At 36.6% G+C, this 15,985-nt stretch overlaps 1 protein-coding gene across 1 annotated transcript; it reads right to left on the bottom strand.

Annotated features, from left to right (window-relative positions):
* Positions 1–14,178: 14,178 nt before the first annotated feature.
* On the bottom strand, positions 14,179–15,902 carry LOC116197348 (60S acidic ribosomal protein P3-like). The gene is made up of 2 exons (XM_031527465.1): positions 15,608–15,902; positions 14,179–14,497 (listed from the first exon to the last, which is right to left on the bottom strand). Exons 1-2 carry the CDS (start codon positions 15,803–15,805, stop codon positions 14,336–14,338), a joined length of 360 nt encoding a protein of 119 aa, XP_031383325.1. The 5' UTR covers positions 15,806–15,902; the 3' UTR covers positions 14,179–14,335.
* Positions 15,903–15,985: the final 83 nt, after the last annotated feature.

Raw genomic sequence — 15,985 nt, 5'->3', positions numbered from 1 at the left:
GAATCCCCCATAAGTTACTTTTGAATTGAATTTAAAAAAAATTACACTAATTATCTTTAATTATATTGGAGGAGGAAAAAATGGAGCATTTAATTACAATTGTAAAACGAATTCTTTTATAGTACACTTCTCTCTTCTCACTAAGTTAATTTTCATTTTCTTTATTTTTAAATTTTCACCGGCACATCAAATAAGCCATTTCTTTGTAAATTTCTAATAATGCACTTTTCAATTGCTGAGCGTAGCATGAGTGCAGACTCTAGTTAGATATTATGTAACTAATAATACGTCATCAAAAATTAGAAAACATTCTATTTTACTCGGATCCTATTATGAAATATTTTCTAACAATAACAAATAATAGTTTTCATTAAAAATCATTACAAAAATTTAAAATTGAAAGATAAGAAAATTTTATTCAGTGATGTGAACGTTTTGAGATAATTTAGTTTGGCCCATCATGTCTCCACTTGATTATATAACTAGATTCAAAACCTGCGCATTTCGAGAACATGTAAAAAATAAATAAAATTGAACATGTTCAACTTTTATGGACAAGTGTTGTAATTATTTAGACATCTTTTCTTTAGATTTTTATAATATTTAAATTTATGGAGAAATGTTTTAACTTATTCAACTTTATGAATTTGTTTTTACATATTTTCAAGAAATATTTAGTATCCATTCAAAAATCGAGAACTTTGTTTCATTTTTCAATATAATGATTAATTATAATAATTACGATTGAGTAGTTGAAAAGACATTCAATCACGAGTTATGGATATTACAAAAAGGTTGCTATTCCTTCTTTAGCTTCCTTCCTCTCCGAATTCGCGAGGGATGGAGCTAACCAAACCCTGGGCATGAGCACAATGTATTGAAAGGGAAATTAATTGGCGGAGATGGATCGATACAATTTTTTGAGCATGCGATGAGGCAAATCACCATGAGCTGAGAGTTTGCGAACAGAAACATCTCAAAAGCGCTTCTAGTGTATATATATATATATATATATATATAATATAGTAATTTCTCGTGCATATCGTGCGCCAATATGCTCATGAATGGATTCATTTGGTAGAGGAAGATAAAAAAAATCAAGGTAAGAAATATAAAAAGTAAGAATTAGAGATGGTAATTGAAAAAGAAACAAAAATAAAGTGATCGGACGTCATACTGGAAGTTTGAGAGGAGATAGTAAAAATTGGAGATGTTGACCCATTGTAGGACGAGAGGCAGGAAAATAATATTAAGTAGACAACACTCTCTTTCAATTCATCTTTTATTTTAGATCATATCATATTTAAATCAAAGAGAGTGTAGCGCAATGACGCACATCCCCACTTGACAAGCAGGTTTGATACGCAGTGGGACGAACCATGCCCCTTTTATTAGTTATTAGGATTTTCATTTCATTGTATTAGCCTCATGGGATCCCTTATAACAAAAAAAAATTATATGAGATACTTTCTATTTTTCTATATATATATTTTTTGATTACATGAGTGTTTGGGTTTTGCCCAACTAATCCTACGGTCCATGTGAACACCCTGCAAGTCCACGCGACAGTTAAGTCTGGCCAGAAGCCGTGCATGTGACCCAATAGAAAATATTATCTTACATGTCGTCCGGAGTCTGATTTGAACCTAGAGCTTCCCCTTTATAGACATATTCTTTAATCATCAGGACAACCCTAATTTCTAGTTTTCGATTCCGAACACATATCAATAACTAGCTCACTACATTATTAATAGTATTTTTTTTCCATCTAACCTGTTGAATAGAGTGCGGATGCAGTGTCTAGCTTAAAATAAACATATCTCAATCAACCCCAAGGGGTTTAGTCTAGTGGTTAACGATGAGCTCATATATTCACCCAATTCCGAGTTCGAAACCCTCTGAAATAATAGAAGCGTTTTTGGTTTGATTACCCGCTCCGTGCTCTGCCGGACTTTCACGAAGCCTCGAAGATTTGTCGGCGAAGCCCGAACACTACGGGTCAACCAAAAATAAAAGAAGAAAATCTCAATCTACCTATATTGTAAGAATGCATAGTTTTGTTGCCAAGGGAACCGTGTGATCCGCAAAACATCTCACGAGCTGATGAATGCGTTTGATAACTTTTCACATGTATTATGATAAACTATGTGAGGGATTTTCAGTTTTCACCCCGGTCCTTTTGCTCTTTGAGCTACATATAACAGCTTTATGCACAAATTATGGATAATAATGAGCTGATCAGATTTGCTTCAAAAGGTTCGTAAGTAGGCCGTCATACGAAAAAGCCAGCTTCTGTATCCTATGCTATAATATGGATGCTGCGGACAAATAATTGACCAGGCGTGCTTTCCTTCTGTTTATCTGACATTCTAAGTCCTTGTCTCACTTGGGAACTTTAAATTGCAATATAGTGGAGGTAGTGACTCATACTCTAGCCTGGTTATCAAAATATTTCAGTTTTGATACTCAGGTGAGATTATCTGTACTTATTTATTAGATATTTAGAATTTTTATTTCATTGTATTAGATCCATAGGTATTTTTTCACTAAAAAAAAATTTCATCTACTTACGGTGTCAGCACCCCATTTTGGTCCCCTAGCAAAAGGAGGGTAAAATCGTCATTTTGCACTATTGGAGGAAGTATTTTGATTAATTGCCCAAGCATTCACGATTTTTAAACGAGGGGCATTTTTAATTTAATTTGACATTTTTTTAGGAAAAATGCTTCACGGGACGTTTCGAGCCTTACGCGCGTCAAATTCAAATTCTTAAATCTAAAAAAAAAAAAATCTCTCGCGGTCAGATCAGCGTCAGACCGGTTTGAGGCGGGTTAGAATTTTCTAACGCGGGTCAGAACTTTCTGACCCTTTCGTTTTCGCCCTTGCTCTTTCTGTCTTTCCACTTCGCCCCTCTTCTTTTCTTCCTCTTCCTTTTCGCCTCGCCGTTCTTTCCTTCTCTTTTCTTCTCCCCCCTCTTCTTCTCCTCTTCTTTCACTGACATCCCTCTGCCATCTCCGACACGCCGCGGTTGCCCACCCACCGCGACCGCCTGCCACTACTGACACGTTCGCCCGACACGCCACCGCTCGCTTCCCCGGCACGTTCCCTCGGCCGCTATCTCGCCCTCACGGTCCCGATCTCACTCTCACTCTCTCTTTCTCTGGACTCCCGGTTCGGATCTCTCTCAAAAGCTCGAAAATCTTTCCCTCTCGCTCGGATTTCTCTCCGGGAACGGACTCGCGACACTCCCCGGAGCAAAATCCCTCTATTTCCCCCTCTCAATTCCCCCGATTTTCGACAATTGAACTCGGGAAATCCCTCGCCGGAAAACTCGAAAAAACCTCGCCAAAACCTGAAATTCCCCTCGATCCCAACCGACCCGAGCCTCGTGACGCCCATCCCGAGCACGGCGTAGTCTAGGCGGTGCTCGTCGCCGTCTCCCGCGCTGTCGCCGCGGTACCCAAAGGCGGAAGCCGCAATCCGCGGCCGCCGGATTCCTCTCCTTCGCCCAACTTCGTCTTCTCCGGTGTTCTCCCTCTCACGGGCTCGGCCCATCTTTTCGGTCTGTGCAGGTCCAGCCCAGTCGAGTTGGTCCAGCCCAGTCGAGTCGGTCCAGCCCGTTCGGCCCAGTCCAACCGAGACGACCCGACCCAGTCCAGACGCCCGACCCGTTTCGCCTCGCCTCGGGTTCGGCCCGGAACGCGCGACCCAGTTCGCACGCAGATTCGGCCCAGCCACTGCTTTCCGCGGCCCAGCTCCCCTCCGTGGCCCAGCTCCAGCGCGCCCAGCCCAGCTCGCCCGCGCTCCAGGCCCAGCGCTCCCTTCCGCGGCCCAACTCCCGCCTGTTCAGCCCAGTCCGCCCGCACTCGGCCCAGCTCGCCGGCCCAGCGCCCGTCCAACCGATCTGCACTGTGCAGACCGCCTCCAGCCTATCCGACCGTTTAATTTTCGATTTAAACCAATACTAGGTATATTATTCCGACTTAGTGGCATGCGTAGGGCTCAATTTATGAATAAATTCGATGATTGTGGTGATAATTTGTGATTGTCATGTTAAAAAAATATTGAAAATTGGGAAATAGAAAAAATGGAACAAAAAAAAAATAATAATTGTGTTTTAATTAAACTGACGAAAGCACGAATTGGAACATTTTTTATTACTCGACATTAAAACCGATTGTTTGAAGCGAGAACGAATTCACACGAACCAATCTCATGTTCACTCGGCTTTAAGGGAATTAAATCGATTAAACACATCAAAATTGGTTTAATTAATTATTCGGACTTAAAATTAACAAAATTAAATTTTGTCGTGACTGATTTTGCTTGTTCATGTGCACATGTGAATAATTAGGTACGCTTTTGATCGAAATCCCACACGAATCGGCTAATCACATAAACACGGCATTAAAAGACACAACTCTCTGTTTTCTGTTTATTTATTGCAAGTCGAGCTCGGATCCCTAGGATATGATATACACAGGGTCCAACACCCTCTCTTGTCAATCACGGGGTCCAACGTTCCCACAGACCTAGCGCCCGCAACCCGAGTGCGGAATCGGATCTTGTTTCAACTTACTGCTTCGCTCCTAGTAGTGTCTATGTGGAAGACGACTTAGATCGGGTAAAGTAAGTCGCGGCCGGATATGACCCGGGAGCTCGACCGATCTTACGGCTATCAAGAGAGTCATGTGACTATTTCGCCATCCGTTGGTTCGGTTGGACCTGACCCCCGGTTCTCTGAGCCTGCGTTACTTTAATTTCAATTTCAGTCTTTTTAAACCACATGGTGAGCACGAGTGGAATAATGACCGAACGCGAACCGACCGGGATTCAGTTGTTGTAATTTGTATTTTATTCATTTGAGAGAACAATGTAAGGGTTTATATTGTACATTTATTCATGTAAGAATCCCGGTTGGAGAGTGGACGGTCGGAGTGTTTCTTCGAATTTACGGTGTCAAAACGCGTAAGATGAGCGGAACTTAATTAAGCGGTAATTAAATTAAAATGGCAAGCTTAGACAAGCTAGAGTACCGATAGGGCGTGCGGGATATAGGCTGGCACGTAACAGAACCCCAAATTCGGAACTTCGGGTTTCGCAGACCATATGCCTTAGCAATTAGGTGTACCCTGTACTCCTAGATCCGGGGAACTTGCCGGCCCTTGACTTTCGGGTTGTAAAATGGCAAGTGATGACTCCTTCTCACTTGCGTCCGTCGCGCGTCCCTAGAAAGGTGGACACTCCCAAGTCGCGTTGCATAGGCGCGCTCACGCGTGCCCCAACGAGACGAAATTCGGGTGCGCACATACGGAAATATATAGTTACAAGTTTGTTAGTTTATCTTACATCTACAGACTGGTTCTAATAACTGTTAGTGAAACTCCAGATATGCTAACATGTGCTATGTTTCATTAGGAAATCTCGGCTATACACTAACAACTTTGATGATCCGTTAGCCAAATAATGCTTTCTACTAATGGCATGGCACAATTGTTATTAATGTTCAGTAAATTCCTGACGAAACACAATTTTCTGCTAGTAAATATTATTTATACTAACACAAGTCTTCTGTTAGTGTTCTTTAACTCGTTCTAATTCTTTCTTGACGAGGTCCTTGTATTCCATATACTTAACAGTTTAAGCCTGTAAAATTGTTGAAACTTGACACTCAATGAATTAGAAATGCGATATTAGCTATACTCGTTAAGTAAGTCTGTATTCTTTAACCCAAAAAAGACGACATTGGTTCAAGCAGTTCGATACTTGTTCCTCTTAGGCAAATTCTCGAGTTCGAATATTGTGAATGGAAAAAATCAACAATGGAATAGCTTTACTCTTTAATGGGCCAATCTGACTCTACTAGACTAGTCGGATATCGGGGTGCACACCGAAAAAAACATCTTATTGAATGCAAACATCAAAAAGAAATTTTCGGAAGCCCAATTAGGCTCCAGTCGGGCTGAGTCAATCCATTAAGGGATAAAGCTATCCCAGCATGTATTTTATGCATTCACAAGGACTCGAACCCGAGATCTTGCTTAAGCGGATCAAGCGTCGAACCGCTTGAATCAACCCACGCTGGTTGCAAACATCAAAATTTAATTTAATGCTATTCTACCAAAAGCATACTATAAATGGGTATTAACCAAAAGCATACCATAAAAGGGTATTAATATTTTAATATATAGTGTTTCGCTATATATGCATTTATCAATCAGGGTTAATCCGATGCGAAAGGAGTTTGCTCTCTTTTCCTTAAACCCTTTAGATGACTCCTCCTAGTAGATACTGTAGGAAGTAGTTTCTACGAGAGCGGTAGATTAGGTAAAAATAGCCAACTTCAAATGCAAGAAAAGAGCCTATAATATAACCTTCTCAATTGAGTAATGATGATCTTGATATATATGAATGTCACGGTGTATCACCATTGCTTCACGAATTTCTGTTGCTTGGTGAAATCCGTTTTCATGGTTTGGGTCTTCCCATGCCAAGTGAAATCCCAAAAGTAAATGCTTTCTATAGCAAGGGAGGCCGATAGACTTAGTACAATGAAATAAAAATCATAAAATTCTAATAAAGGAGCATATGTAGTCCCATATAAGTATTGAAACTGGAAGAACACGCGTCACTGTGTTATATCTTCTTTGATAAGTCCCATATAAGGGCTTGGTACAATGACATTGTCATTGGTCTAAGACCATGAGATCCCATGTTCAATTTTCATAAGTGGAACAGTATATATATGTCCCTTTATTTCCCTTTCTCCTATATTTCTTTTAGGCCATTGAGCTTATTTATAAACAAAATATGTATCTATACTATTATAAAATGAGAAGGAATCTTTTCCGGGTAAACATGAGAAGGAATTTTTTTCGTCTAACTTTTTATATCCGGACCCTTTTATTCTCCATCTCTTATCCTTTGGAATTTCATTAATCTTTCTTTTATATATAAAAAAAAGAAAATCAAATACATACTTTATATGGAAGAGATTATCACAAGGGGTCGTCCTATTGAACTTTCACGCGATAACCATATTCCCTATTTGAAAATCAAAGATTGATCAGTTTTCAGGACATGATTAGTGCAAACACTTGCCTAATCTGCTGAGTTGGCAAACGTCATACTGAATGGTGGATTCCTGTGGGCGACCGAAGATAATATATTTATATGAAAGTGGAGAGATTTTTATCTCGCTCCGTAATGTGAGAAAGCACAAATTAAATTGCAACAAATGGAATAGTGAGTGCTAATCACTCGATTTGTAATAAGTATTCTTAATTGAAACAAACTTATTAATTCTTCCTCATCACATCATTGTGAATTATAGGATTATGTAAGATTTTTTCACGAAAATAAGTGTCACGTAGTAACGCAAGCTATCGCCTAGTAGTCAAAGAGGTTCCGGATTTGATAGTCATACGGTGGGATTACTCGTATCCTTTATTAGCTATTAAATTTTTATTTTGTTGTGCAAGACCTTTGGGCCTCTTTTATGACTAAAAAAAATCATATTTATGCCTTAAGTAATGTCTCACATTTGTTTCGTGAATGAAAAAAATTCATGATTTGAAAAGTTTTACACCTCTAAGTGAATCGATCCAGCTTGAATATGAATTAGACGGACTTTTTCCGTCTCATGAAAGCTTTTGTTTTAAGTGTGAGCTTCTGACTATAAGATTGCACACAACGAAAAAAGGGAAAGGAAATCGAAATGGTGGAATCCTACACAACTTTTTGATTTTCACATCGTAACATGTCTGTGAACCCATTTAGGACGAATTATTAGCAGCCACGAACTAATTACTAGAAGAGTAAAAACAGTCTTTCGTGAATCATTGCGCATCTCTTAAAGCTTAAAGATTTAAGGAAAGGTAGACACGAGGTGACAAAATATGCACATACTTTAAGGAGGATATTATTAAATAATATACAAATCACGAGTGATCATTACTCAATAAATTAGCATCTAACAGACAAGGATTGTTAATATGGACTCATAAAAAAAGGTTGTTAATTTGGAGTCACTCTTCAAATTGCACCCTTTACTCATTGAGGTAACATAATATTTTTTATATTTGGCCAGATATTCTATATATTGAGGTAACATAATATTTCGGATGTAATACTTCACCTATGGAATAATCAGTCACCCAGTTAATCAACAAGTCTTTTCGGGGTACAAAGGTGTATAGGTCTAATAGAGAATAAGGGACTGTGATAATAAGTGGCCGAAAGGGTGTGGAAACCGTACATATATATGAGAATCGGATTGATTGATTACCACAAGTTCTAGTTTTTCACATTCGGGTCTGATTAACATGAGACGTATTTTTTAATGCCTTGTAACTAAATTTTCACTGATTTATTAAGCAGTGAGGCCCGATCCTGTTCATTGTCTCTTGTGGTCCATTTTTTTGTAAGACTTTCTTCCCATTAATGACAGATTCTATGTGCTATCCCAAAAAAAAAAAAAGAAGAAGAAGAGGCTCATTTTGAATAGAAAATTTTGTACCGGTGGATTATTATACCCAATCTCTTATAAACTTATAGTTTTTCTAAATTTTTTCACGTGGAACATTTTTACACTCAACAAAATGAATGGTTATGTGAAAGACATATCTAGCAAATATGCCCTGCAATGAAGGATATTATAGACATTCATAATAATTACACATGTTTGTATGCATCATATTAATGTCTTTTCACTTGTAAAAGTTGGAAGTCAAAGATTAATGGTCCTATGGTATCTATGATTAATGACTAAAAACTTCACCTCATCTGTTTTGCTTTGTGTAGGTCGAGGTTGTAATTCTAAACATTAAGTGATCATGTGTTATTGCATATAATGAAACTTTCACCAACTTAACCGTAATTAATTAAACAATCATCTTCTGGAAATCGAAGAATCATGAAAAATATTATATTATATTATATAGAGCATGATAATTGATTGGTGGGTCACCCAAATAAAGAATTTCATTATAATTTGTAGTGCTTATTAAAGTGACATGCACTACGTGCCTCACCACTAAAGTGAGTAGACCACCAAAAGTGGACAGGCGTCACGGTCGTACTTCTCCAAGGCTCCTCTTGGCAATGATCATCATTGGAATAACAGTGGTTAATTTTCGAGGGCCAAATGTGCGTTTTGTTCATTGGAAATTCATTGAATTAGATGAAAGTAAGATGGAAATGCTGACAATGAACAAATGTGTCATAGGTATATGTTCCAAATTATAAAGACGAGTGGAAGAGGAATGTAGCTGAATTACCTGCTTCTCTTTTTGGAAAAATTTCCAAGAAAATATTGATTATATGTCTTTTCCCAGCTAATTCTAATGGAAAGATATTCGTTTTCTTTCGGTTAGTGAGGAGATTTATGAATCTAATACACAAAAATAGAAAGCTAAAAATATAGACACGTAATCATACTTACGAGAATTAAATCTGAAACCTTTTAATTACCCAATAAAAATATGCGTCTCTGTACTACATTTTGTTACTTTAAGATTCCGCGAAGAAAAGAAAAAAGTCGGTCCTTTTTTTAATGGAGTTTGCCACTGGAAAGAGAACATTTCTTTTAAGATATGGATTGTTGCAAATTCGAAGCACTTTATACAACTTTATGTTTCAAGCTAGATTTATATTCATACTTGGTCTACTGCCTGGAAGCAAACCTTTGGCCTGAAAAAGGTGAATCTTGGACTGATATGATAACTTTTTCTAAAATCTGATGATTCAGATTCATCTGATATTCATTTTATTTATGTATTCCATGCATTTTATTTTCCATCCTTTTTGCTTCCATAGACACTACAAAACCTTCCACTAAAAATCTATTCCAATGGATAGATATTCAGGATCCGTAGATTTCTTGTAGATGTCGGAAGATCAAAGCGTTCAGTGTGTACATATATAAGTAGAGATTACTGTATAACAATCGCATATTCTCTCTTAGAGAATATTTCCAACACGATTCTTCATCATATATCAGTCTGAATGATTCGGTTGATTAGAGAATGTTGACTCTACACATATAATGGAACCAATCCCAATATGCACCTGAAAGTGGCTTCCCCTACTTTGTAGTGCTAAATGAAAGTGCAATGCACCATTGAAACAATGTAGCTCGGAACATTGATACTGATAGGCCGTAGACAAAGCATGAGTGGACATGTTTCAACATCAGATTTGTTTTATTGTGTCTTCTTTAGCGATCTTGTCATGGGGAATGATTGGGAAATACAGATGTCAGATTGAAATAGGTTAAGATAGCATAAGCTAACGGAAATAACCGAACAATTTGACGATTTATGTACAGGATCAACTGCAAATAGACAAGGAAAGAAAGAAAAGAAAGGAAGAGCGACGCGCATCAGGTTTTAAGTGCGAAACAAATAAAATGGCTAATATTTTTGAATATTTGATTGATGATCAACCTTCTAGTTTAGTGAAATTACTTTAAAATGAAAAGGATCACACAAAAATTATACCACCATGCAATGTGGGTTCATTGTCAGCTATTGTTCGTGTTGGATGATAGCGTTTTGGGTGGGGTTATTATATGTAGATTAGTGCGAATGCGATGTGTCGCAGTGCTCGTGCTAAAGATAAGAGGTTTATATTTTAAACAAAGTTATGCATTTATGCCCATTTAAAATGACATAAACAGCTTTCCCTAAAAATTAAACATCGAAAATCCGATTTTAGAAGGTCGGGCACAACTTGTACTTACATAAAAAATATGCTATTTTAATCAAGCTTTTGCCTTACGTCAATCTTGAAGTACAATTTTTTAGGTAGCCCATGCATTTATATTTGGTCCATCACCTGGGATGTGGGAGTGGCTGATGTCTCGAAAAGTTTTATTTTGGACGCACCTCCATGCTTTGCGATAAAATCTTAAATAGTCATTTCCCGCAATTATATCGATAAAGTAAAACTAAAAGGAATTTACGATTGTCATATTGGTCCATTGCCGACATGGATATAAGATTATTTACCTCTTGATTGCCATTCTATTGATGGTTTTTCATGATGCGTGCGAAATTACAATAAACATAAGAATTTCTCCCGCTTTTCTATGAACACCGGTGATTTGGTCCTAACCCTACATCATTTCATATCATGCAACAAGTCTTTACAGTTCACAGCTTTCACTCGCATTCGTGGAATCAACAGGGCATTTAATTTGGCTGTGTGTTGGTTTCGTCTTAATTTGGAGCTATGCAGATTTCAAATATTCATGCAAACACCCTCCCAAAAAAACAATATATATATATATATGCACATATTATTAATATATAACATCTGTATGTATATCTATATGTTATATGTTTAACTATAAATGGATACTTTTTTTTTAGATTTGTTGTCTTCAATGTCAATTTATGTTTAACTGAGTGGATTATTTTTTTTATATATATTAAATGCAATCATCTTTTACTGTCTATTAATCTATAATATTAGTTTAAGTACCATACATTTTAAATAGAAATATATTTTTTTTCTAAAGTTTAATCTTTTGTCTTCTAATTATAACCCAAAAAAAAATCACCTTTACATTTTTAATCAAAGCAGTATTCGTAAAAAATTTTTGAGAATACAATTGGATCTTACGTTATGTGCAGCGCATGGGTTATCGCCTAATTTTTATATGAATATTTACAATGATGATATAAATAAACAATTATAAAAATATATATTGGAACAAAGATATTTTTTGTTCTATAAGTTTGACATTCAGTCACTTTTGGTCTTACTAGTTGTAAAAGTACCGAATCAGTCTTATACGTTTTATTCATCAGTTTGATTTTGGTCCATTATGTAACTGAACGATAATGGATGTTGACATAAAAACTAACGCCATTAAATAACACCATGTGGCCATTTCTTATTGGTCTGAATTTTAAAATTTAAAAGAAATCAAAAAATACAAAAAAATAATAACAATAAATTTAAAAATAGAAGATAAAAAAAAAGTGACCTCGGCCCTTATCGGGGTTGGGGTGCACTTCACCGGGGGGTGGGGGCACCAGTGAAGAGGTCGCCGGCGACCTTTGAGGTGACCGGTGACCTCATCCACGGGGGTGGGGGCACCCCTACAAGGGGTTGGGTCACATTTTTATTTTTGTGTTTTAAAATTAAATATTTTATCAAATTTTCTTTATTAAATTCTTATATTTTGAATTTTCTTTTAAATTTTAAAATTCATGCCATAAAAAATTGCCACTGTGGTCTTATATGACTGCGTCAGTGTTCACGTTATCATCCGTTATAGTCTGATTACAGAATGAACCAAAATTACCTTACGAAACAAACATATAGCACTAATTCGGTACTTTTAAAACTTATAGGACCAAAAGTGATTAAAGGCCAAAATAATAAAATAAAAAATGTTTTTCTCCCCATTTATAAATTTTATGCGAATAAACACATGTTTCCAAAGTATTATTCGTTTTCATTTCAGTGCAACATTTTTTTTCCAATATGTGAGTGTCTGAATCATTAAATATAGAGAAAAAATATTGATTCAATATAGAGAAAACTTCTCCATTACGTCCTACGAAACATCTATTTTTTAAAAGTCTTCTCTATCGTATATATTATTCATACATATCATTTGCTCCAATTCTCATTTTTCTTCTTATTATATATTAATTGAGTATCAAAAATGATAGATGAAATCATTTGACATCCAAAATAAAAGTTAAAGATATGAAGAATATACTATCATTTAACGAATGACAAATTTATGCAGTAACTAATTTTATTTTAAAATATGAAAACTAATGCAATAAATTACATTATGTCCACATGAAATTCACAAGATTAATTTACAAGAATATTAAAGAAAACTTGCCTATACTTTTGCATACACTTTGGGTCCTCTCCTTTAGTTTTATAATTTTCATCCCATGCTTTTCACTATTTTTCTATTTTCTCCATTGTGATTTTTTTCTTAGGCGAAAAGCATATTATGGTTTTGGAAAAACTATAAATTTGTCCTATAAGTTTGGTTTTTTTTTTCAGTCTTTTTTCCTTTGCTTTTTCATTTATATACATCTTTATAACTTTGATGTTTTTCTGTTTCAGTTTAATTCTTTTTCCTTGATTCGTCTTCATCCAATATCATTAAAAACTTCAATGTTTATTTTAATCATTTTGTTAAAATTTTTATTAGAAAAAATTTATTTTTCTCATCAACTTTTGGTTACTACGTCTTTCGTGTTAATTCTTGGTTTCGTGCAATTTTTCCTTAATATAAAAGTTATTAATGGTGGCCATTTCCGCCAAGCACCCAACCACTTGTTGTGGGTGAGTATCATTCTTTTTTTGGGTGAATGGTATCATTTTCTAAATTATAATTTTTCCCTTAATCTTTTTAATTCATTCTGGATGTTTTCCCTTCCAGTTCAGTAGTCTTTTTGTGCATGTGGCAGTTCCACAAAACTGACTGAATAATAGATTTAAGGCGGGATTGAAAATTGACGATATGTTAAAAGAAGTTTAAGTTAATTTAAGAAAAACTGAAAGTTTGTAATTTTCTCTATGATTTACTCTTCGAGTTTTAGATTGGAAATTGGAATTTGGCATGGAAGTAAAATATTCCCCAATGTCCATGGAGAGAGACAAAGCTGGGAGAAACAGTGGATGTAAGAGATAGATGGGAAAGATGATGAAGATACTGGGAAGAAAAATAAGGTGTTATTTTACAGGTCGAGAGCATGGTTTGTTTCGATGGAGCGAGGTTATATTGATGATGCATCGATCATATACAGTAGAATTATTATTGAAGATGCCATTTCGTTAATAGGAAAACTGATCGATCGATGAAAAGACAAAAGTAATGAAATATATATACATGATGACAAAGCGTGCGAAGAAAGATTGGAAGTATAGTTTTCCCTCAATCAATTTTGGCTAGTACATCATTGTGTTGTTATATTTCTAGATCATGTGCGAATGGTTTCCTGGATATCTGCCACAATAAAGCCGAATCATCCAGCCCATGGGACAAAATTTTCGTTTAAATTTTAAAATATGAATGCTTTCACGGAATTTGATCTGCTTGAGAAGAATCAGGTTTGCCAATGCAAACACCGGTCTCTAATATCTAGAAGCACAAGTTGACAGCAATTGAAGAGACTAAATCCATCACCAAGTTCCAAATGATAAGTGAAAGTAATCGGAATGATTGAATAAAATCCTTATTTTTAATGTACTGATGATGGATGCCTAGAATATTTTCAAGCATATGACTCTAATGCAAAACGGAAGTAGATGAATGAAACCAAGAAGCCAATATAAAAATTCATGCTGGGGCTGTTTAGTCGAATAGAGAGAATCCCAAGTCTTCGTCATCACTCTCCTCTTTGACTTCTTCCTTCTTCTCTTCTGCAGGAGCAGCCTGAGTTGCTGCTGCTTCACCTGCAGCAGGAACTGCTGCAGCCACACCCCCTCCAACGAAAGTGGCTCCGCCGATGATTACCTGTTCACAAGAAGAGATGCATTGACCCTGTGAGATACCAAATATAGTATGGCGATATTTGATGTTTCTACTGAGTAAAGACCGCATGACATAATTGGTAAGAAACTAAGAGGCCCGTATAGTAACAGTTAAGAAAATTTGCCTTGCTATTACAATGAATCACAATATGAAGAAATTGATGCACTCTGCTGATGTTGTTCAATAAGAGAATTCGGGATAACGGTTTATATTTTACATTGAGTGATATACTTTTGATCCAAACCGAACACTGGACCTTCCATGAAAGTCATAGAATTTCATTTACACCAATTAGATATCTTTTGTCATTCTTCAAAAACCTATCCCTTCAAATCTGAACATATGGCATAATGGCTTCAGAGAGGAAGAGATTTGGATAGTTATGAAGGGTTGGGATGGTGAAGCTTTTGAGGGCTTCAGAGGAACCACAGCCCCTTGGAGGGGTTTTTAATTGTGGTTGGACGGGTATCAAATCCTCCTAACTCTTGATAAAATTTTCCGAACAAAGCTAGCTTTCTGAGGGATTTATATGCTCGAAAAGCCGCTGTTAGTCCATCACTTCATTACTCTCAACTTGCCAAACCTACTAAATTGTATGATACCTCCTTCATCGTTTGTTCTTTGCAAATCCCGCCTACTCTAGACCCCTCCACTCCGAAACCCTTCAAACCCCTCAATCCAAATACAACATAGGAAAAGTTCTAAGCACAAGGCTTGCTACAATGTGAAACCCCTCGTCCCCTGTTCTTCGGCCCTCTTCTCTTACTTTACTATGTAAATCATGTGTGTTACTTTTGTTGATCATTGGTTGTCCCTCATTGGAAGAAGAAGAAAAACTTGGGAATATAAGAAATCAGGTTCACTATTTACACCAAGAAAAAAACCAAACACAGCAAACTGACTTTCCTAGAAAACCAGAGAATTCTCTATAACAAAACTAATATGTTCTAGGACATGAACTTCAAGAATTAATCTCCTCTACAGCCGAACCAACACGTTTCCGAATCAATAGCAATAGAGGAAATTGGTGAATTTTCTAAAACACTGGTAGGATCCTGATAAACTTTTCAAAAACAAACACAAATCTCTAACCTGAAAGACAGCAGAGGTCGGAGTTATGAGAGAGAAAGAGGACTGAACAGCGCTGGCGAAGTCAGTGGCGACTGCCGACTGGACCAGCTTCCTCTGCAGCTCATATGTGGTCGCAGCAGACGCTTCGAGATCCCCAGAGACCTGTTTTGCGCTCCAGTTTTTGCCGGAGCTCCGGCACACGAACGTGAAGACAGCCATTAATAATATGGAGATCTAGTGCTTTTATCACTCTCCGGAAACCCTAACCCTAATTTGCTGAGAGCTGTGAGATTATTATTGAGAGAGAGAGAGACTGTTGCCGTATATATACTGCTGACTGCATGGAATTAACCCCGACTCTTAACTTCTAATTTTATTCTTTTTCTTCGCAGTTTATTT

The sequence above is a fragment of the Punica granatum genome, chromosome 2 (genome assembly GCF_007655135.1).
Source record: "Punica granatum isolate Tunisia-2019 chromosome 2, ASM765513v2, whole genome shotgun sequence".
NCBI lineage: Eukaryota > Viridiplantae > Streptophyta > Magnoliopsida > Myrtales > Lythraceae > Punica > Punica granatum.
The sequence above is the reverse complement of the archived record's forward strand: the minus strand, read 5'-3'. Positions and strand labels throughout refer to the sequence as shown.

Excerpts from the sequence above, each read along its gene's own strand:
- LOC116197348 (XM_031527465.1), bottom strand. The coding sequence starts at position 15,805 with ATGGCTGTCTTCACGTTCGTGTGCCGGAGCTCCGGCAAAAACTGGAGC. Across the intron at positions 14,498-15,607 it reads CGACCTCTGCTGTCTTTCAG|GTAATCATCGGCGGAGCCAC; the intron begins GTTAGAGATTTG and ends TCTTGTGAACAG.